Genomic DNA, 22,254 nt, shown 5'->3' on the forward strand with positions numbered 1-22,254 from the left:
CTGCCCTGGGAACTGGGGGGGAGGCCCTCACTTATCCCCCGAGGGCTGCCCTGGGAACTGGGGGGGGGGAGGAGACTCACTTATCCCCCGAGGGCTGCCCTGGGAACTGGGGGGGGGGGCCCTCACTTATCCCCCGAGGGCTGCCCTGGGAACTGGGGGGGGGGCCCTCACTTATCCCCCGAGGGCTGCCCTGGGAACTGGGGGGGGGGCCCTCACTTATCCCCCGAGGGCTGCCCTGGGAACTGGGGGGGGGGGGGACTCACTTATCCCCCGAGGGCTGCTCTGGGAACTGGGGGGGGGGGAGGAGACTCACTTACATTGCCTAGCGGCTACTGCAGGGCAGCCCTCGGAGGGTCTCTCTCACATTCCAGTTCCCAAGTTGCTCGCAGCTCACACAGGCGGGGCCCCGAACATCTGGCATCGCCCTTCCTGTTCTCCTTTGGGGACAGCTGGTGCGCTTGGGCTGCATGGGAGCCTGCAGCGGTGACGGCCGCTCAGGCGCCGGCTGCTCCGTGGCAGGCCAGGTGCCACGGTGCAGCCCTTGGCTGGCCAGGGGCAGGTGGCCGAGCGCAGGCCAGTGGCTCGCTGGGTGGCTCCCTGCTGGCTCGTGGCCCCGGTGACACGTGCACTTGTGCTCCCCTGGCAGGGTGGACGGAGACACCAAGCACTGCGTGATCTACAAGACGGTGACCGGCTACGGCTTCGCCGAGCCCTACAACCTGTACGCCTCCCTGAAGGACCTGGTCCTGCACTACAAACACATGTCCCTGGTGCAGCACAACGACTCCCTGAACGTCACGCTGGCTTACCCAGTCCTCTCCCAGCCGCCTGCCAGATGAGCCGCTGCCCCCAACCCCGCCTCCCGGCATCCCGCTCGCTCAGCAGCAGGGACCCGGCTGGCCGACGGGGAGGCGACGCTTGGGATGGAAAAGCCGCTTGGGACTTCAGCCTTTCCAAGGAGGAGTCTGGGCGAACCTGCCTGCCGTGGTGCCCCAGGGGCAGTTTTGCTCCCCCTCTCCCCCCGGTGTGTCGCTGTAGAGCTCGGTTCCTGGTTTCCCTCGTGAGCCCAGCGGCCTGTCTCGAGTTATAACAGGACCTGCCCCGAAGCTGCGGTGGGCCTGGCTTCCTGGCAGAGGCCGGGGCAGCGCTGGCTGGTCGTTCCCTCCTCTCCTTTCAGTGATCCTGTGGGCTGGGGTGAGCTAGATCCCGGGGGAGAGAGCTAGAAACGCGTCCACTGGGCGCAGCAGTGCTTGGCCTGCCAGGGAACAGGCGAGGGCTCGGCAGGCCGGCTCCTTGGCAGACCCGCGTTGCGCGTAACCCCTGTGCACGGCGGGCCGGGGAGTCTCTGTCAATTACTTACGGACCAGCCTGTCTGCCAGCGAAGCTGTGAAACCCGCGTTGGTACCGGGGCTTTCCTGGGCCGCTGAAGAGGTCGGGGTGGGGAGGGGGATGGCAGCTGTGTTCGGCCATTGCTTTGGGGAGTCTGCAACGGTTCCGGCTCGCCGGCACGTACCGCTCGTGATCGTTGTAACCAGCTGCTTGCTAGTACCCGATGGTCTGCAGAACCCTTGCTCCGATACGCAGCCCCCCCCCAGGCAGCCACGCACAGTGTGGAGCAGGAGGGGGGCCCGGAATGGCCGACCCCCTGCCAGCTTTATGCAAATGGAGCCCCCCTCTGCAAGGGGAGGGCGGCGACTAGGCCAGGCCCCTCCAGCCCTGGGGCCGGGGCATGGAGCCGCGTCTAGGGAGGCAAAGCGACCTGTTTCTGAAGCACTTCTAAGGCTGAGTCCTGTCCAGGGCCGGAGAGGAGCTGGGGATTTCTGTCCCCGTTCCGGCCGTGGCTGGTTTACCACGAGCGAGTAAAAAAAGCTCTAGGGGTTTCCTGATGATGCAAAATGGTTCGGGACGCTTCCTGTGTGGGGCTGTGGGACATCTCCCTCCAGATGTGTCAGGCAGCTGCTGGCGGCGGCAGCACCCGGCTATCCAGCGTGGCTGGCGGTGCCCGGAGCGCTGCGGGGTGATGCTCGGGATCCCAAGGGGCTCTCCGCTTGTTGCTGCGCCTGCCTGGCTCCGGGGAGGTGCTGCTCACCGCTTGATCCATCTCCAGAGACCCCCCGGTCCGTCCCAGCTGGAGGCGGACGCTTGGTCTCCGGTGGTAGTGGCAGAGTTAGGACTGCGGGGTGGGGAGGCTCTCGGCTGACTGTGTAGGGAGCACGCTGGGGTGGAGTGTGTCTTTCCCCGTGTGTGGGCGAGGCCGGGCAATGGCACAGGTTTGGATGCTGTTTAGTGCCAGGGTCACACTGCTCCCCGCTTCCTTCCTACGTGTGCATCGTCAGCTCTGCTGCTCTGGCCTGGATTCCTCTCTTGTTCCTCTGGAAACGCCGTGGCTGCCACGGGGGCCCGTGGCGTGGGGGGCTGGCGTGGCGTTTTGTGCTCACCTGTCATGCTCCAGTGGGAGCCCTCAGGGTCAGCGAGCGAGGGCGGCCGGAGCAAAACAGCTGGAGCACACGGCGCTGGGCCCAGCCACGTGCTGGCCAGAGTGAGCCACGTGTGGGGCCAGGAGAGGAGTTAGCTACAGTGGCTGCTGCTCCTTCAAGCCCCCTTCGCGCACGGGGGTCCTGAGGGTTCGATTGGGTAACAAAGGGCGAGTTCGTGGCCGGGCTGTTGGTAGGTAAGAGGCGTGGGGAGGCCGTGCAGCTTCTCAGCCCTCTGTCCCAGGAGTTATTCGCAGAATTCCCTGCGGGGAACCAGGCACAGCTCCAGCTTTCCACTGGCTGGAGTCAGTGTCCCAGCAACGCACGTGAGACCCCCAACTCGAGCTGCCCTCCCCCTAAGGTGACCTGCTTTTTGAGCAATTAAGCCATAAAGATTGACTCCTCTGCTGTACTATTGGTATTTGTATCTAGCCATTTCTTCCTCGCCGCTTGGGCCCTGCCTTCCCCACCCCTCAGCCTGGCCGTTTGGCTTTCGGTGCCTGGCTGAGCACTGCCTGGCGGTGGGATTATGGAGGTCGGCGATCTGGGTCGCGTGGCAGGGCAGGCGGTACATACGCGATGTTCATCTCACCGCCAGGGAGCCGGGTTTCCACCCCTTGCTCCTCAGCCACGCGGTGCCCACGGGAGCGGAAAGGTCTTGTCCCGTGTTTGGAAGCGGCCCGGGTAACTCTGCCACTGTTGGGCGCCTGCTGCGATTCGGTAACCGCTCTCTGCTGTAGCCTCGGGTGGGCACGTGCCTCTCCCTGCTTCTCAGGGGAGTTTGAAATTCCCCTCTTGCACCCCGGGCGCCCAGCCGGCGCCGTGTGAAGGCTCTGAGCGGGGGTTCTGCACGGCTCTGCTTCCGGTCGCGCTGCCCTTTGAGTGGCTGGCATGGTTTGCTAAGGGTGGAGACGCGTGTTGAGGGGCTCGCATCCCTGTGCCTGTTGCAGAGAGCAGACGCCGCTCTCCTGCGGTCCAGTGTGCAGCAAGGAGCCGCCCCCCCGCCTTCCTACATCCTGGGCCTCCCTTAGCTGTCCTATGCTGCAAGGTTGCCAGGTCCATGTTGGTTCAGAGTGGGGCTCGAACCCTCGACTTCTGGCTCCAAAAGGGGGGTGGGTTCTCAAGTGGCCTAAGGGTTAGGGCATTGGCCCGGGGACCCTAGGGGTTCTGGGTTTGAGCCCTGCCCACCTGGGGTGTCACTAGGACAAGCACCAGCTGCCCCATAAGGAAGGCCACCTGACTTGGTTCTTCAGTGTGGGGTTTTCTCTCACTCCTGCGCAAAAACAAGCCCCTCAAGTCTTTTTTTAACAACGCGGCTCCTTTGGAATACGCCCCTTGTGATTTGGTCTTTGCTTTCACCGCTGCTGTTGACGTCTCCTGAGGACGCTCTGGCTGGACCCTGTCGGCTGTGCCCTCGTCTGCACCTCCTACAAGATGTGAACCAGAACCTCCTGTGATCCTGGGCCCGTCCTGCGTGTGTGTTTCCCCCACCTGGCACGTATCCAGTCAGCTCGCTCTGCTTTGCAGGGCTCCGCGCTGCCTGGCTCCAAGAGCACCCAGCCAGCTTTCCCCTTCCGTCGTGGCTGCCAAGAAATTGGGTGGAAGAAATTGGCCGAATCTCCTTGAAATGAGGGCTGTAATAGCGCAGTCAATTAACCGATAAGTAAAAGCTCATGAGTTAATGTTATAGACACGCATTTCCCCCCTCTCCCGGCCAGTACATTTCTTAGCAGCCTGGCTCTCACTTGGTCCAGGAGCTCAGGTCACCCAGACGGGCTGCTTCTGCAGTGGGTGATAAGGAGCTGATCCCGGAGGGGGAACTGGTTTTTGAACTGGCTCCCATCACGAACCAGCTTTTGCCCGGCAGTACGGGGTGGCAGGAAGCTCGGGAGTGAGGTCGGAGCACGCTGGCTTCCAGCCCCACCTCCAGGGACGATCGAATAGTCCAGTAACCTATAGGAATGAAGGAGGTTAACTGACTATTTAACATCCCCACTTGAAATGGGACTTTGGAGACCAAGTCTCCAGTTCTTGGCTGCATCCTTTGCTGGGCCCTTTCTAGTTTCTCTCTGCTCCACCCATTGGGCTCTTGCAGACTATGAGCTCAGTAACTGCTGCCAGCGATATTGGTTAGGGAAGAAAGGGCAGCTCTTCCCCTGGCATTAGGGTGGAGAGCTGCCGAAACGCCCATGCCAAACGCCTGGAGTCACTGCTTGGTTGTGGGGGCAGCCAGGGAGTCCCTGGTCGAGACCCCCCCCATGCAAGATGCTGAGGTTCTGTGGGAAGCTCTGGGCTGCATTAGTCGGGGCGCTTTCCCCATCGGAGGAAAGGGAGCGTGTTCGAGCCTGGAGCCTGGTCCCTGCCTAAGAGGCGGGAATTGCATTCATCCGGGAGGGACTTGACCGGGCAGCGCTCCTGAGGTTTTGGCTCCTGGAGATGCAATAATAAATACTCTAATTGCCATGTCTTCTGCCTGTTAGCAGAAGTTGTTCTCTGTGCTCTTTCTGTGGACGTTTACTAAAGTAAACCCCGAATTTGTTACTGTCGGATCATTTTTGTACGGTACTTTAAACAAGGCAGAAATAAACAGAAAGAATGAAACTGCTGCATGGGGGCGGAGTCCTTTTTTTTTCTTCTTTTCCTTCCCCTTAATGTTCTTGTACTTTCAGGAGGTTTTTGTCTGTGACTTCCCCAGGGGGTGAAGTTATCCTGCAGGGGAGCTGTGGAGCAGGAGCCAGCTGTTTACCTGTGCTGTAGGGAACAGCAGCCAGCACCCACTGCCTCTGCAGGGCTCCAGGTGCTTCTGGCAGGGAGAGGCCTGCACAGTTGTTTATAAAGTGTTCGTCCTGGATGCTGCTCCAGGCCTGTTCTCAGGAAGCCATGGCGGGATATGAAGGGTTATGCCGTGGGTAGGGGCTGCTCCAGCCTCAGCCTGTGGCAGGCCCTGGTACAGGTAGAGGCATCTCTGGGTGGGCTGGAGCAGCCCCTGACTTGGGGGGCGCTCCAGCCCCACGGCAGGCAGTGGGGCCACTCCACCAGTGCTGGATTAGCCAATTGAAATGGGATTTTACATCCCTAGCGCATGGGGTAACAAGCGCCCCCTGCGTGTTCCTCAGCCGGACGGGGATCCAGGCCCCACATCAATGTGCCAGACCAGCTAATGATAGGGCTGGATTTCCCATAGAGCCCAAGGGATTCAGGCGCACGAGTCCTGCCGAAGGTCACTGAGTCTTTGCGCACCGTTAGGCCCTGGAGCTCTAACTGCGTGGCTGCTGCTGCTCCCGGCAACCCCCCAGTGGGTGGGGGGGAACGTGGTCCCCGGGGAGCCGAACTCGTGACAATCCGTGCCTCAGTGGGGCAGGAAGTGGCCGGCTGTTGGTTTTCTCTGGAAAAGGGAAGTGTGAAGTACCGCAGATCTCGCACCAGTATCTCTGGGGGCTGCAGAGCCGTGGGACGCAGCCGGCACTTCTGGGGGTTGATGTCCTGGGGCCTGACCCTGGGGCAAAGGGGGACTGCTGGGGGGTCACACCTGGAGGATTCTCCCCGTGGCCGTTGGGGACAATAGCAATTTATCTATGGACCCAGCCAGACTCAGGTCTGTGCGCACCCCCGCCTAGTCCAGCACCCCGGGTTGCCGCAGCATTTTGCCTGGGACAAACTGCCCAGGGCGCCCCTAAGGTCCTGGCCTGTGGGCTGGACATGAGCTACCAGGGCTGTGGTACAGCCGGGGGTGGGGGGGGGGGTGGCACACAGTCACTGTTGGGGGGGGCCTGAGACATTGTGGACTGGGGGGGTCGAGGAGGGGGCTGTGCACACAGCGATGGGAGGCTGCAGCCCCTCGTCGGCTCCTTTAATCTCCATCCGGCCCCTAATGTAATTGGGAGGGGTTGAGCCCGTGGCTGGGGGAAACCCCCCTCCCCCTGCCCTGAAGATGCAGCGTGAGGGTCTCCGGGGTGCTGACTGAGCTGGGGCAGGGGGAGGAGGGGACTAGCCCTGACCCCCAAGCCTGCCTGTGACACCGCACCTAGGAGCAACGAGGCGGCAGCCAGGGGCCCTTTGCCTGGTGGGTGGGCTAAGGGCAGCTGCACCCTCCTATGCAAACAAATCTGGCCGGCCCCTGGCCTCAGTGCAATCCTGGGGCTATTTGCACAGGCGCGGGGGGAGCCAGGCAGCTCGGAGCGGGGCTGCCTTGGGACAAAGGGAGCCCCTCTGTCAGTGCCCCTGTCCTGCCCTGCTGGGGCCCCTGCTAATCCTGCACCAAGCCTGGGCTGGGGGGCCAGGGACTTTCCTTTAGGGGGTGTACAGCACCTGGCACCGGATTACCCACACACGGGGGAAGGTGTGTGCAGGGGGCGGCTTGTTCCTCCCCTGGGCAGAGCCCGGCAGCCAGCCCAGAGGTTGGGTTTTCCCCAGGAGCTGAGCCGGGGCAGGCCCAGGAGGAGGAAGAACAGGCTGAGTGAGGCAGGCAGGCGCTGAGAGGGCGGGACCAGAGCGAGTTGAAAGTCCCCAGCTTGGCTCACTCCGGCTCCTCTCCGCCCGATCGCACCATGAGCCGCTGGCTGCTGCCTGCCCTGGCGCTCTGGGCTGTGAGCGGAGGGGACGCTCTGCCAGCCTGTAACTACCCGCCCAGGCTCTGGTGCAGCTCCTGGAAAATCGCTGTGGCCTGCCAGGTAAGATTGAGGGGGTGACTCCGGGCAGCACCTGCAGCTCTGTCCGCAGGGAGCTCTGACAGGGGGCTGGCATCCACCCCGCTCTGCCCTAGGGGGTTGGCCCCAGGTGCCTCTGCTGTGGGGAAAGAGAACCCACCCGGTCCTTTTCCGGACTGCAAAGAAACCAGCCCGGAGCCCTGGCAAATCGGGGGGCAGTCGTGTACCCACGGATACGCCAATGCCAGTGCTACCCACGGGACCCACAGCAGGTCCCTTCCCAGCCCTCGTCCCCTCACGTCCCCTGCCACCGCTGCCTCTTCCCTCCTCGGGCTGGGGCCTGGCACAACTGGATTCAAACGGGACCCAAACTGCCCTCGGCAGCCTCCCGGGCCGCAAGCCCCCAGACCTCCTGTGCAGAGGCGCTTCCGGGGTGCAGTGGGGAAGGGAGAAGAGCTTGCTTCTCGGGGCTGGCCGGTAGGCACCCTCTGCTCTCCGGGCACCCGCAGCCCCGGGCGCTTCAGGAAAATAAGCACCCGGCCGAGCGAGAGGACTCCCGCGCACCCCGGCCGGAGCTCCCGCCTGCCCGGCGTAGAACGTGCCCGTCACCGCGCTCTCTAGGCCCCAGGCTCCGAACTCATCTCCTGTACCGCCCTCTTGGAGCTCTGCCTGGCCGAGCAGCGTTTCTTACTGCACAAAGCGGGGAGAGCCTCGCTCTGGCTGGCTGCCCACGCCTCCCCCTTGCTAGGTCGCCCCCAGAGCTGAAGCCAGGCCTGAGCATCAGGGACGGAGGAGCCCCAGGCTGGCGCTCCCGGGCATTCTCCCCTGTTGGCTCAGAGCTGCCAGCTGGGACTCTGGCCCTATTGCCATCCCCAGAGCAGAGCCGTGCTGCGGCAAACCTCTGGCCTTGGTCACCCTTGCAAGGACGGAGCCGCTCTGCCCTCCCCCAGCGCCTGCTGATACTTCTCCTTTTTTCTGCCTCTGTGAGCACAGCTGCAGCACCATCCTTCCCCGGCCAGCGCGGGAGCTGCTGCCAGGGCCGCAGAGGGCAGGGCTGGGAGACGGGCAGCCCTGGCAACGCTACAACGGCCCAGCTTCGGCCCTGGAGCCTGACCCAGCGATGGGAGCCGTAGCCTGTCCCTATGGGACCCCGCAGGCCCGGCTTGACGGGAGCCACAGCCCCTCAGCATGTCCCCATAGACCCCACAGGCCTGGCCCGGCTTGGCGACGGAGCCACAGCCCCGCAGCCTGTCCCCATGGACCCCACAGGCCCGGCCTGGCTTGGCGATGGAGCCATAGCCCCACAGCCTGTCCCCATGGACCTCACAGCCCGGCTTGACGAGAGCCACAGCCCCACAGCCTGTCCCCATGGACCTCACAGCCCGGCTTGACGGGAGCCATGGACCCCACAGCCCAGCTTGACTTGGCAACTGAGCCACAGCCCCTCAGCCTGTCCCCATGGACCTCACAGCCCAGCTTGATGGGAACCACAGCCCCTCAGCCTGTCCCCATGGACCCCACAGGTCTGGCCTGGCTTGGCAACAGAGCCACAGCCCCTCAGCCTGTCTCCATGGGCCCCCCGGCTCTGGCCCAGCGACAGGAACCATACTGCGTGTTACCGACAGGCTTGTCGGCCAACACCCCAGTTGCAGGGCTGGATTCTGGCCATGGAGCAGAGGCCGGACCTGGGGCCGATGGGATCTGGGAGCAGCGGCAGCCCAGGGGCCTGATCTGCTGGGAGCCAGAAGGAGAAAAGCCCTGAGCGCTCCCGCCGTGGGGGTCTTATCCCTCCCCCCCCATCCCTGCGTGGAGCGTGGCCTCCCTTGGCCGACCAGAGCTCTGTTAAACCACAGGGATTGAGGAAATCCCCTTGGAAAGCCCCAGCGGCTGCCTGATGCCTGTCAGGCTTTTCTGCCTCTGTCCCAGCGTCCTGTTTCACTTCCTTTCTGGCCTGGCTCCCTGGAAAGCGGCTGCAGGGCTCTCAGCTCCCTTCCCCTCCGGTTCAGACAGTCTGGGCTGGAGACCAGCACCCAGGCATGCAAAATCCTCCGCGGGCTTCTACTTAAACAGGAGCGTGACCCCAGGTGGCACCCTGGTCCCCTCCCCCTGCCGGTCCCGTCTGCCCAGGGCTCCTGAGGAATTCACTTTGCCCCCAGCCCCCTGGCTGTTGCATAGAGAGGTTGAGCCCAGCAGCTGCTGGAGCACTCTGGGGCCTCGCGGCAGGGCCAGAGTTAGTCTCCAAGTGCCCCTGCAGCATGTCCTCCCCCCTGTGAACAGGAGCTGCAGCCCCACGGCGTTTGTCTGAGTCCCAGCTGCTCTTCGGGGCAGGGCCAGCACCGTCGGTCCGGGCCTGGGTCCGCTTGTCCTAACCTAGTGGTCACCAACCAGTCGATCGGGATCGATTGGGAGATCTTGGAGCCTCTGACAGGTGATCCTGACTGGTTTGGCCAAGAGGCTCTCAAGTGCAGCACTTCAGCTGCCCCTCCCTGAACTGCTGCTCATCTCCTGTCCTTTCCCCTGGAGCTGTTCCTCCCCAGGAGCCGTGCTTGTTGGGCAGGGAAGGGAGAGGAGGGGCGCAGATGTCAGGGTGCCCCATCTCCCACCCTGTTTTCTATTTCCATAGAACAGGGCGGGGGGTGCACAACAGGGTTTGGGATGGAGGGAGTTTGCTGGCTGCTTTGGAGAGCGGTGCAGGGCCAGGGCAGGGATGAGTCTACCTTAGCCCCATTGCACCACCACCCAGGTAAGCAGTGTCCATCTGGAGCCAGCTCTGAACCCCTGCCCCAGTCATGCACCCCCCCTCCTGCATCCCAAACTCCTGAGCCCCCTGGACCCAAACTCCCTTACAGAGCCTGTACCCTGAACCCCCTCCTGCACCCCAACTCCCTGCCCCAGGCTCAGCTCAGAGCCCCTCTCACACTCCAAATCCCTTAGCCCAAGACCAGAGCCTGCACCCCAGCCTGGTGAAAAGGAGGGAGGAGGGAGGACGGAGTGAGCAGGGGCGGGGCCTCAGGGAAGGAGGCGGGGCCAAGGTGTGTGGGTTTGCGGTAGATCCCGGATCGCACGTCAACTGAAAAAGTGATCGCGTGCTTAAAAAGGTTGGAGACCCCTGTCCTAACCGCTCCGCTCCCTCCTCTCCCCCGTGTCTCCCTCTGCCCCCAGGTGGAGAAGCAATGCCCCAACCTCCACCACCGCACCCCGGCAGCCAACCCGGTGTCTCTGAGCCTGTATTACGAGAGCCTGTGTCCAGGCTGTACTGGCTTTCTGGTCTTCCAGCTCTTCCCCACCTGGGTGATGCTGCAGGAGATCATGAACATCACGCTGGTGCCCTACGGAAACGCCGCGGTAAGAACCGGCGCCTCCCGCTGCAGCGGGGTCCTGTCCCCGCAGCCTGCTCTCCCCACGGCCCCGATCCTGGCGGCGGTGGGACCAGGGGGAAGAGTGAGCGCAGGCGTGGCACGTGAGGAGGTGGGACAAGCGCGGAGGGGTGCGAGGGCCGAGGGGGTGGGGCATATGGGATGAACGGGGGGGAGGAGGAGTGTCGTGACTCAGTTTCCCTCGCAGGAGAAGAACGTCAGCGGGAAGTGGCAGTTTGATTGCCAGCACGGCCAGGAGGAGTGTCTGGGGAATATGATTGAGGTGAGACCGGCCCCCCCACCGCCTTAGGCGTGGGGAGGGGGCTGCCTGTGGAATGTGCCGGGTAGCAGGGTTTGGGGGTGGGGGGGAGCCAGTGGCTCCTAGGAGGCCCCCTGCCCTGGTCCTGTCCTCGGTGACATGGGGGGGGGGAGCATGTCACTGAGCCACAGTGACTTGGACTCTTTGGGTGAGGGAGGGGGCAGGGCTGACTGTGTCACTGCCCTGGAGATGGGGCGCGTGGTGAGACCTGCCTGGGACTAGCAGGGGGTGGTCTCTCGTCCTCGCTGGGGCCAGGGAAGGAGCACAGAGCCCCCCTCCCCGCCGCGGGGCAGAGTCCAGGGACCGCGGGGGAGGCTGTACGGGGCGTCAGGAGCCTGGTCTGCGGGGAGGGTGCCCGTGAGCCAGGCCATCCCAAGGCGAATGCCAGAAAGCGGCATCTCCCGCTGGGCCTTCCATCGAGAGCAGACTGGGGCGGGGGGCTCCCCTTAACGGCCCCATTCTAGGCCCCTCAGCCTGGTCCTGCCCCGGGGAAAGAGCCCTGAATGGCTACTCAGTGGAGTGTGGAGCCCCCCGGGTAGCCGTTCCTTCCCCCGCCCCAGCAGGAGAACTGGCCACGCTGGGCTGGCTGGCTACAGAGCCTCTGGGGCTCGACGGGCCGGGCTCCTGCTCCTGGCTGCATTCACGCTGGGCTAACCCGCCCTGCTCTTCCAGACCTGCCTGATGAACCAGCTGCGGGACGTCGATCAGTATTTCCCGGTGATCTTCTGCATGGAATCCGGCAGCTCCGTGGTCGACAACCTCGCCGCTGTACGTTGGCCACGCTCCGGGCCCAGAGCTCTAACACTCCGTGGGCTCAAGTTGGGGGGAGGGGTAACCCCAGCGGGCTGGTCTCTGCACCTATCCCACAGTGACCCCCCTTCCACGCCCCTCATTCCCCCACCCAGGTCTTGTCCCACGGCCCGTAACAGCTGGGCATTTCCTGCCAGTCTGCGTCTGGTGGGACGTCCGGCCGTGGCTGCTGGAACTTCGTGACAAGGCTGCGGCCACGTCAGTTTCCAGCCAAGTCTCCCCTGGATCATGAGGTCGCTTTCTTCTCCGTGTGCCATGAGGCACTGCCCCGGCTCTGCCGCAGTGAGGGCCGGGTGCAGGAGAGGTAGGATGTGTTCTGGAGACTGCAGCAGACGCTCGGGGTGGGGTAGAGCTTTGCCCCGTGGCTTCTGCTCCCCAGTAACCAGCTCTCTATGCTGGCTCTGACCGCCCTTCCCGTCGCAGTGTCTGAAGATCTATGCCCCGGACACCAAGCTGGCCGACATCCAAGCGTGCGTGACGGGGGACGTAGGGAACAAGCTGATGCATCACAACGCTCAGCTGACAGCCGCCCTCGACCCGCCCCATAAATACGTGCCGTGGATCCTCGTCAACGGGGTAAGGGGCAGGGGGTGGAATGAATGGGGGGGCGGGTTCGGAGAACCGGAGCCGGAAGCTTAGCGCAGAGGCCACGTGCCACCAGGCCCACTGCAAGCCGTGCCCACGTGGGCGATCCTGCACATGCCCTGGCGGGTGGCTCTTCCGGCACAGCTGGGGCGTCCATAGGCCTGCCCAGGGTTGCCAACTGCCTTATCGTGCAAACCCAAAGACTCCTGCCCCACCCCTTCCCTGAGGCCACGCCCCTTCCCTGAGGCCACGCCTCCGTCCTGCCTCTTCTCTAAAGCTCCGCCCCCATTCATTCTATCCTTCCCCATCCATCACTCGCTCCGCCCTGCCACACTTTCACCGCGTTGGGGCAGGGAGTTGCCGCGAGGGAAGAGGGTGCGGGCTCCGGGAGGCAGTTTGGGTGTGGGAGCAGGGAGGGCAGCTTTGGGAGGGGTGCTGGAGTGGGTGTGGGAGCGTAGCGCGTATCTTGGGCGGCTCCCAAAAGCGAGCGCCACACCCTCTGGTGGCAGCTCTTTGGCGGGGCAGGCCAGGATGCATCACCCCCGCAACTCCCATTGGCTGTGGCCCCGGCCAATGGGAGCTGTGGAGTCAGTGCTCAGGGCAAGGGCCTCATGTGGACAATCCCCCCCCCCCCCCCGGCCTTTCTGGGAGCAGAGCAAGGCCGGCAGGAAGTCTGCCTTAGCCCCACTGCACTGCTGGGGGGTTTCCAAGCCCTTTTATATCACCCAGACCTCCTGTGCATTTCTGTTTCAAAACTGAAGGGGAGGAGGGAAAGCTTCAGGAGCCAATCCCATTGGCCGGTTTCTGGCCAATGGGAGCCGTCTGTTTGAATAACCGGGTGCCAGGAAGAACCACCTCCTCTCTCCTGGGCTCAGCTATTCACACAAGCACGTGGCCAGGCAGGCTGGCTGGCTGGGAAATGTTTTAAGCTCTGCAAGCCTTAGCTCTGCAGGCAAGCAGGCTGGTTTGGCTGCTGGCTGGTAAGTCTTCTGGCCATAGCCTGCCTCTGGTACCCCAGTCCCTCTCTTCCCCAACCCTCTCCCCCCATAATCAACAAACCCAAATCCTCTGCCTTCCTTCTGCACCCCTACCCCCTCCCAGAGCTGACACCCCAATCCCCTCCTACTCTGGGTCACATCCCAGCCCCCTGCATTCCAGTCCCTTGCGTCCTTCACCCAAACTCCCTCCCAGACTCCATTCTCCCTCCTGCACCCCAGTCCCTCACCCCAAGCTCCCTTCTGCACCCAACCTCCACCCCAGACCCCACATCTCCATTTATATCATGGAAGGGTGCAGCCCTCAACTACTTTCCAAAATCTCAGAGTGGCCCCCTGTCAAAAATGATTGCCCCCCTCTGTGCCAGGGGCATAGCGCTCCCCTGCCTGACACCGTGTACGTCACTCACACCCGTTCTGCCCAGGTAACGCAGCATCCCCGCTTGGCACAGGTGTGACGCACGCCCCTGTTAAGGCAACGAGATCACAGATGTGGGCAATTGGGATGGACGCAGGAGGAGAGAGGCACCTATCGACGAAACACACCCAAATATTGGGCCAGTCCCTATAAATTGAGGCCATCTGGTCACTCGGTGGCCCTGCGTGGTGAGGGCCTTTGATGCTGACTTTGCCGGGTCGGCTGCGTGTTGTGCACCGGGGCCGTCGCCCCCAAGCGGCAGCGCTGTGCTCAGACACAAGCCCTGGCTTTGAGCTGCTAAGCATCAGGCTCAGTCTGCAGCTGCTCAGGGAAACGGCCACCGCTGAAGGCTGAGGGCACCCGGCAGGCCACCGCCGCAGCCAGGTGGCACCCTCCGATCTCGCCCTCGCGTCGGGAGCAGAGCGCTGCAGGGCTGCCGCGCAGGGGCCAGGCAGCCACCCTAGCAAAAGGCCTGCCTCGACTGCCGGAGAAACCTGGCTTCTTGGGCCAGCTGCTGAGCACGGGAATGGGCCGCTCCAGCCACTGACCCAATTTGTCCCCTCTCTCCGGCTCAGAAACACACGGACACACTGCAGGCCCGAGCCCAGTCGGCTCTGTTCCAGCTGGTCTGTGAGCTGTACACGGTGAGTGGCCCCTGGGAATGCATCAGACTCTGGGTGGGCAGCCATGCCCGATGCACTACGATTGCAGCGCCCTGTTCCCCAGGCTCCGGGTAATGAGCTGCAGGAGCACCTGACTGGTGCTAGGTTTGGGGGTGCTGGGCTAGCTGTGGCCCAAAGAACAGGCAGCTGTAGCCCGCCCGCCTCCCCAGCTGGGTGCCAACTGGGGCTAAAGGCCAGGGGCTGCGGGGAGCCTCCCGAGCTGGAGGGGAAGGAAGGGGAGCCATGCAATGAGCAGGGGCGAGTCCTCTTTACACCCCTCCCTGTGTCTGGAGTGTCGCGGGGATCCCTGAATGCTCTCTCTCTGCAGGGTGAAAAGCCAGATGCCTGCAAAGACAAGGCGATTCTTCAGAAGACCGAAAATCTCTGCCTGAATTAACCCCCAGCCTAGGGCCCCTGCCTGCACCCCAGCGCGTGGCCTTGCAGTCGGGGCGCCCTGACAGCCAGAGGCAGCAGGGGATCTATTTTGGCTAGGTCTGAGGCTGGCTGCGGGCTCATGCCCAATACATTCTGCTGCAGTGGAGCTGGGAGAAAAGGCACGAGACGGTTTGAATTGGAATTGGAATTGGAAGCCTCTCTTCTGGCCAGGTGGCAACAGCAGGGCCTGCGGAGGGGGGAAGCAGGTTAAAAGAGCAAGTGCTGCTGGAGAGAGGCATTTGGTCACCCGGAGGCAGCCTGGCCAGCAGGGGCTGGGAAGGGCTTCCGGCTGCCTAGGCCTGGATCCCCTGATCTTCTTGGCCCTTCTCTCCGCTGGCTGCCCTCTCTGGCCTCTCCAGCTCTCTGTACAGGTTCAGTAAGGGAGGGTACCTTCTGTCTCGCTCTCCCTGGGCTGGAACCTGCAGACGTTCCAACCCTACAGCTCTGGGAGGTGGTTCCCCAGCAGTTTCCTTAGGTTGTGCCGCTCGCAGGGCGCTGTGCCTGTGGCAGGGAACGAGGCTGATTGGCCGACTGATGCTTGACCCTTTGCCTCTACTGATGCCTTATGTGAACTAGCTCCTCTGGCCCCTCTAACCACCAACAGCGCCAGGTCCTCAAACATCCTGCCCCCCTCCAGGAAATGTCCCTGGGTCACTAGGCTCCATGCTCCTGCACAAACAGACCGATGCCTTCCCCTCCCCAGGCTGTCGCTTGGTCCCTTCTCGCTGCTGTACTGGTGTTGGTGTCCCAAATACAGATTCCTGGGGCTCGGGTTAAGAATGTCCTTCTTGCCAATGAATGTCATTGAGTCACTTCCTGGCCGCCTCGTCTCTCATTGAGGGCCTCTCTTGAATCTGGCCCTGAGCCCGGGTCTGGGGTGGAGATGTTGGTTACTATGCTCTGAAGAAATGTAACAAAGGGTTTCCCTTTGGCTGCAGCTGCTCTCACGTCACCCTCGGCAGGGGCGGCACCTCACTCACAGGTATTGCAATATGGGCATTTGCTTTCAGTCAAAGAGAGGCTCTGGGAAGCCAAGGGCCTTCTAATCTTTTCCGTCCATGTGCAATTTTTTCCCACTTGTGTGGAATAATTTTTTATATGCACCAACACATGTGTGAGTGTGCACCACCAGTAGAAACAAAGCCTAGCGGTGGGTGCTCTGCTCAGCAGCTAGCCAACATCTGAATCTCTCCTGAGCGGCCTCTCAAGTGCACAGCTTCCAGGGTACACAGCCCTTTCCCCCCCCCCCCCCCATGGCCAAATGATGTGACAGGAAGCCTGGGACAAACTCCGGGGCGGGCAGGGGAAGGAGACAAGACTCAGCTCTGGAGACCAGATGCCTTATATCAGGGCCCTGGGGAGCTTCCACTAGGCTGAGTCAGGAAATGCTCAGTGTTTTTAAGTGCTATAGTGAGTTCCCTGTGGTTTCACTGCAGTAGCTTTCTCATGCGGTGGTGGCTGCTGAGCCCAGCTGACTGGAAGAGGAGGCCCACGGCCTTCTCTAGGTGTTTTGCAAAGTGAGCTTAACTAACCAGCTGACCAGACCTTGCCCTGGCACTGTCCCCTTAGTCTAGGGGTCCCTTAGACCCCTCCTCTCACCTGGCGCTCCTCCATCTCTTGAGCGGGACCCATGTGTACCCCTGGGGATGCTTGCTGCTCTAGCCCAGGCCAGGGGAAGGGAGGGGAGGTGTGTTCCAGATGCGGGTGCCCAGGAGAAGTCCGGCGGTTACTCAGGAAACAGCTACAGGAGGGGAACGCGGAGCACAGCCCGAAACGCAGAATGGGTCACGGTGACGCCAAAGCCCAGCCAGGCGTTGCCCTGTTTTGTGTGGGGGGGTGTTTGCACGGGGAGACGTGCAGCCCTTGGGGCAGTGCTGCCCTGTGACTGCCCGGGGGGGAAGCCGGCTCTGTCTGGCCTGGCCTGGACCCACCCGGAAAATGCTGCAAGCCCCATAATGTGAGCGCAGCCCGGGGGAGGTGCTGGGGGGGTAACAGGGTCACAGAGGGGAGCCAGTTGCAGGGGGCACAGAGCGGGGGCGGCACACACGGGGGGGGGAGCCCTGCTGGGACGTCTGGGCCAAGACCAGTGTGATCCAGGCTCCAGTACCAGGCTCCATGCCTCGGTAGCTGGCATGGCCACTGTCTGCACAGGGCACTTCCGCCTGGCCACTGTCTGCACAGGGCACTTCCGCCTCGGTAGCTGGCATGGCCTCCTCTGGCACAGGACACTTCCGCCTCGGTAGCTGCCATGGCCACTGTCTGCACAGGGCGCTTCCGCCTCGGTAGCTGCCATGGCCGTCGCCGGTGGCACAGGGCGCTTCCGCCTCGGTAGCTGTCATGGCCGCGCGCTTCCCCGGAAGCGGAAGGAGCAGCTCCGTCACATGACTCAGACGGGCCCGGCCGGCTCCCCCCCACATGTCAGGCGGCGGAAGGGCCGGAGCGAAGGAACCGCGCGGAGCCGACCCGAGAAACGGGACCATCCGGGGGGCAAAGGTCGAGGTCAGCCGGCGCCGCCCCCCCCCCCCCCCCCCCCCCCCCCCCCCCCCCACTGAGCTCTGACGAGGCGGTGCCCCCTCCCCCCCCCACACGGTGCTGCCTTTGACCCCGCGCACGAGCCATGACACCCACCTGAGGGGCGGGGCTACTGGGGGGGCAGGGGACATGGGCGGGGGTTACTGGGGGGTTACTGGGGGGGCAGGGGACATGGGCGGGGGGGGGTTACTGGGGGGGGCAGGGGACATGGGCGGGGGGGGTACTGGGGGGGCAGGGGACATGGGCGGGGGGGTTACTGGGGGGGCAGGGGACATGGGCGGGGGGGGTACTGGGGGGGCAGGGGACATGGGCGGGGGTTACTGGGGGGTTACTGGGGGGGCAGGGGACATGGGCGGGGGGGTTACTGGGGGGGCAGGGGACATGGGCGGGGGGGTTACTGGGGGGGCAGGGGACACGTGTGAGGCGGGGGGAGGGGGCAGCACCCTGGGGGGAGGGGCAGGCTGAAGGGAGGGTCTCCTAGGACGGGTGTGGACCTGCAGACTAGGGATGTGACTAGCTGACTATCCGAGAGAGGCAGCAATGGGGGGGGGGGGAGCAGGAGCCGGTGCTGGGGGGAGCTGGCTTAAAAGCCGGTCCCCCCCAGCACCATCGCCTCAGGGGAGGCAGAGGCACAGCCGGGGACGAGGCATGAGCTACCCCCCCCCACTTCGCTTCAGTCTTTTAAATATATTAAGAGCCTGGTGGCTCTTCATACATTCCACTGCAGCTCTTCCGTTCGCCGCCCCCCCCCAACAACTAATTGACTAGTCGATGGAAACTCTGTCAGTCAGTCGATGAGCTGATTAAATGCCATTTAACATCCCTACTGCAGGCTGGTGCCCTGGGGGTGGAGGGGGCAGTGGACCCTGCCGGTCACAGGAGCCCCTGCCCCTACACCTGGCGCAGGTAGTGGATGACATTGATGTGTGGGAAGCAAGGTGGTGCCATTCTGGGCACCAGCACCTTGGCACCTAATGCAGCAGCTTGGATCCCCCTGCCTAGATGCTTTGTTTCTCTTTGGCTCAGGTGTGGCTGGTCCTTGGGGGAGCAACCTGGTCGCTGTGGAGGCGCTGAGCCACGATGCTTGCCTGGGGCAGACAAATGTGTATTGGCTTCGCGGGCTACTGCAAACCCTTTTTCAGAGGCCGATTCCTTCTGGTTACAAACACTGTGAGCTGCGGGGCTCTCCTGGCAACTGGTGACACCCTGCAGCAGACATGGGAAATGAGGAAGGACCCATCCAGGAAACGGGAGCTGAGCCGCACAGGTCTGTCTACTGTGAGCTTGTTTGTTAGCCAGCATCTGTAATGTACGAGCGGCGGGCAGGGCATCTGTCGCCCACAAAGAACCAGCCTTTGCCCCACCTCAAGACAGAACCCAGCGGATTACAGTGGATGAGAAGCCGGATATTAATCAATGGTGCCCTTGTAGCCAAGAAGGCTAAGGGCATATTAGGGTCTATTAGTAGGAGCATTGCCAGCAAGTCAAGGGAAGTGCTCGTTCCTTTTTATTCAGCACTGGTGAGGCCGCATCTGGAGTATTGCGTCCAATTCTGGGGCCCCCATTACAGAGAGGATGTGGATGCGTTGGAGAGAGTCCAGCGGAGGGCAACCAAAATGATTAGGGGGCTGGACTTGCTCGCCAGCCGCGCGGTTCAGCACGCTGCACATGTGCAGACCGCGCTGCGCATGCGCTGATCGTGCTGCGGTGCCGTGCCAGGCTATACTCTACTCGCCCGTGGCGAGTAGATTACCTAAATTGCTGAGCCCTGCTTATGAGGAGAGGCTGAGGGATTTGGGCTGTTTAGTCTTCAGAAGAGTCGGGGGGATTTGACAGCAGCCTTCAGCTATTTGCAGGAGGGTTCCTAAGAGGATGGCGAGAGGCTGTTCTCAGTGGTGACAGGTGGCAGAACGAGAAGCAATGATCTCAAGTTGCAGTGGGGGAGGTCTAGACTGGATATTAGGAAAAACTATTTCCCTGGGAAGATGGGGAAGCACTGGGCTGGGTTCCCTAGGGAGGGGGTGGAATCTCCATCCCTAGAGGTTTTTACATCCTGGCTTGACACATCCCTGGCTGGGATGGTTTAGTTGGGGTTAATCCTGCTTTGGGCAGGGGGTTTGTCTCAGTGGCCTCCCGAGGTCTCTTCCAGCCCTAGGATTTTACGATTCATGCAGGACCCATTGACCTATTTAACTGGTGTAAATGCAGTGAGGGGCATCTTCATGTCTGGCTCTGCCAGCCAGTGATTTCTGCAGCTCTTAAGTAGGGATGTTAAGTATCGGTTAATTAACTAATTGAGTAGCCGATGGAATTTCCATCGATTAGTCGATGGGGGAAGAGGTTGCTCCTGCTGCGGTTCTGCACTTTAAATGTAGTAAGAGCCCAGATCTGCCACCCCTGCCCCACACTGTGGAGACGATGTGGGAGGGAACTGGCTTTTAAGCTGGCTCCCCCCCAGCTCCTGCTCCCCCCCCCCTTTGCTGCCTCTGATACAGGGGGGCGGGGAAAGTAATTAGTCGAGTACTCACTTGACTATCCAATAAGCCTGTGCTTGTCCAGTGGTTGAGAACTCAGCTAGTTGCTCCCATTCTTACTCTTAAGCCTGACCTGCCGACACCTTTGGGTGGGAATAGAGTGCTGGAAACAGCACATGGGGTCTACTCGACATGTATTATAGTTGTGTAGGGGACCCCACTATGCTGGGTAAATCCACATGCAGAGCCTGAGAGAGGGTCTGTCCTGACCAGGTCAGATCCAGACAAAGGAAGATGGAGACGGAGGCCTAGAGAGAATGTGAGATGCCCAGAGATGTCAGTGGTAGAGCTGGGGCATGTACCTAGCTCTCCCAGATCCTGCGCAGTGGTCTAATGATTTGGTGAGCATTCCTCTGGTGCATGAAGCTCTTCCGATCTGTTAACTGCTGGAGTCAAGCTTCCCAGCACAGCCCAACCCCTGTGTTAGCCATTCTGCTTTTAGGGCCATTTTGGTAGGGAGTCGGCTAGCATTCCGACTGAAATCTGCCACCTCTCGCTCCGTGGCAGCGTTTAACTTGCGAGCGGCAAACCCATCGACTTTTAAAAATGAAGCCTCCCGTGTCAACAGGCTGCTTCGTATGACTGGCACCTGTGTACTGCTTCGTGTCCGTGGCCTTGTCTTGTCCGTGGCCTTCCCAGGGCGCGTTCTCCTCCGGTGTTTTGTAAAGGGACCGATCGGCTTACGGAGCCGTGTCAATAATGAATGATGACATTGTGCTGGGCCGTTGCATTTATTAATAGGGGGGCCTTTTGTTGCAGCTCGGATGTTCGCTATTGGCTGCAGCATGGGCCCGTTGATGCATTACTGGTACCTCTGGTTAGACGGAGCCTTTCCTGCAAGTGGATTAAAAGGGATGAAAATTGTCCTGAAGAAAGTCTTCATTGACCAGATAGTAGCATCTCCAGCCTTGGGAATCTGGTATTTTCTAGGTAAAACGTTTTCTGTCGCTTTGTGTCATGTGATCATTCAAACATGTCCTTCCTGAGACTCTTCTGCATCACGCTGGCCTGTCGTTGGCTGTGAGGGGGCCAGGCCTGCTCCTTACACTTGCAGTGGTCTTCCCTCCTGGCTGGGAGGTGCATTGTCTGGGCTCTATTCCAGCATGTGCATTAAGCAGCTGCATTTGCATGACTCGGAGAATTAAGCCTCCTCCAGCTAGCCCTGTTTTCCCTTTAGCCCAGTGGGTGTGGGGTTGTACCGCCCCATGGAGCTAATGGGAAGAACAGAGTCCTTAGGAGACATGGTCTGTCCTGAAGAACACCGCGCTCACGGCACGGCATGCTGAATGAAAGCACAGCCCATGCCTGCTCCCTCGGGAGAAGAAAATACAGCTGGAAAGCAAGCCCCCTGGCGCTGGGATCACGCTTGCTGGCTAAGTGCCTCCAAGATGTCATCTCAGAAGCTGTAGCGACCCCATGGGGGTGGGAACCAGGCTTCTAATAAAGCATCTAAGGAGCCACGGTTGTTTGCTCACTGCAGCCGCTTGTGCCTTGTACAGGGATGGGGTCGCTGGAGGGGCAGAGGCTGGAGGAAAGCTGGGACGAACTCAGAGAGAAGTTCTGGGAATTTTACAAGGTAAGGCTGCTCCCAGGCCCCTGTTGGCTCTCCCCCCCCTCCCCCTCCTTTCATAATACCTGATTCTCATTCCCAGGCAGACTGGTGCGTCTGGCCAGCAGCTCAGCTGATTAACTTCCTGTTCCTGCCTCCCAAGTATCGGGTGATCTACGTGAATGTGGTGACGTTGGGCTGGGACACGTACCTCTCCTATCTCAAACACAGGGTCAGTATTACCCGCACCCCAGCCTCTAATCCCTGGTGTTGGAGCCTTTGCAGCTCCAGCCAATGCATCCCAGTTGAGTCAGTTTCTTCTTTTGCGTCTGTAGCCCAAGCCGCTGCTCGGTGCCGAGGCTGAGCTGAAGAGCCGCACTGGGGTACGGACTGTGGGCTGACAAGCTGTTCCCTGCTTGGTTTCCATCTGTTCCTGCGAGACGCCCATCACGTACAGATTCCAGCTTTGTTCCTGGGGGAGGAAGCTGGCTCCCACGCAGACCTGAAAAAATAGCTTGATCAAGTGACCAAAATTCGTCCTGGAGACAAATCACTCCCCTTGTCCTGTGATTGACTTGTCCTGAGGATCGTGGAAGAGAAATGCAGGGGAGAGGTCTGCGTCTCTCTGCCGTAGCATTTCACTTGCCAACCGCAAACCCAATGACTTTTTTAAATGAAGAATCACGTGGCGGCAGACTGCCTAATAGGAATGACATTCCTCTTCGCATCTGCAACTAGGTGTCAGAGTGAGCAGAGCGCCTTAAAATAATCCCATGACTTGGAGCCAATTTAATTTATTCTCCCTGTGTGTTCTAGCTGCGTTGCGCTAGAAACGAGGCTGTGCCTAAATGTCACTTTATAAAAAATTAAATGAGATCTCGATGATGCAGCTTGTCTCTTGAAACAGGACCTGCGTCCTAGCATGGGCATGTAAAACTC

At 61.5% G+C, this 22,254-nt stretch overlaps 3 protein-coding genes across 7 annotated transcripts in view; all 3 read left to right on the forward strand.

Moving 5' to 3' along the window:
* Positions 1-5,079, forward strand: part of PIK3R2 (phosphoinositide-3-kinase regulatory subunit 2) — a 35,806-nt gene extending 30,727 nt beyond the window's left edge. For all 3 annotated transcript variants that reach the window (XM_075902924.2, XM_075902926.2, XM_075902925.2), the window contains exon 16: positions 647-5,079. In XM_075902924.2, coding sequence (XP_075759039.2) covers positions 647-839 — 193 coding nt within the window. In that variant the 3' untranslated portion in view covers positions 840-5,079. The remainder of the gene's footprint in view (positions 1-646) is intronic.
* Positions 5,080-7,018: 1,939 nt separating this feature from the next.
* On the forward strand, positions 7,019-15,495 carry IFI30 (IFI30 lysosomal thiol reductase). Its single transcript, NM_001317044.1, is given in 7 exon segments — positions 7,019-7,144; positions 10,283-10,465; positions 10,685-10,759; positions 11,468-11,563; positions 12,029-12,181; positions 14,179-14,247; positions 14,594-15,495. Coding segments are annotated over 7 exon segments (768 nt in total). The 5' UTR covers positions 7,019-7,021; the 3' UTR covers positions 14,663-15,495.
* A 1,434-nt stretch (positions 15,496-16,929) lies between these two features.
* Positions 16,930-22,200, forward strand: MPV17L2 (MPV17 mitochondrial inner membrane protein like 2). 3 transcript variants are annotated; one of them, XM_075902923.2, is made up of 6 exons: positions 16,930-17,193; positions 18,259-18,499; positions 20,526-20,696; positions 21,266-21,342; positions 21,419-21,547; positions 21,651-22,200. In XM_075902923.2, exons 2-6 carry the CDS (start codon positions 18,313-18,315, stop codon positions 21,714-21,716), a joined length of 630 nt encoding a protein of 209 aa, XP_075759038.1. In that variant the 5' UTR covers positions 16,930-17,193; positions 18,259-18,312; the 3' UTR covers positions 21,717-22,200. The 3 variants fall into 3 exon arrangements, with proteins under 3 accessions (XP_075759038.1, XP_075759037.1, XP_089631064.1); XM_075902922.2 differs by having other exon boundaries at positions 16,936-17,199; XM_089774938.1 differs by lacking the exon at positions 16,930-17,193 and adding an exon at positions 17,903-18,138.
* Positions 22,201-22,254: the final 54 nt, after the last annotated feature.

This window comes from Pelodiscus sinensis, chromosome 32, assembly GCF_052426305.1.
Source record: "Pelodiscus sinensis isolate ZL-2025 chromosome 32, ASM5242630v1, whole genome shotgun sequence".
NCBI classification, from domain to species: Eukaryota; Metazoa; Chordata; order Testudines; family Trionychidae; genus Pelodiscus; species Pelodiscus sinensis.

Bases quoted from the DNA above. Each gene is read 5' to 3' on its own strand.
- MPV17L2 (XM_075902923.2), top strand. From the start codon at position 18,313: ATGCTTGCCTGGGGCAGACAAATGTGTATTGGCTTCGCGGGCTACTGC. The intron at 20,697-21,265 runs GTAAAACGTTTT...TGCCTTGTACAG, and splicing joins GGGAATCTGGTATTTTCTAG to GGATGGGGTCGCTGGAGGGG. The intron at 21,548-21,650 runs GTCAGTATTACC...TTGCGTCTGTAG, and splicing joins TCTCCTATCTCAAACACAGG to CCCAAGCCGCTGCTCGGTGC.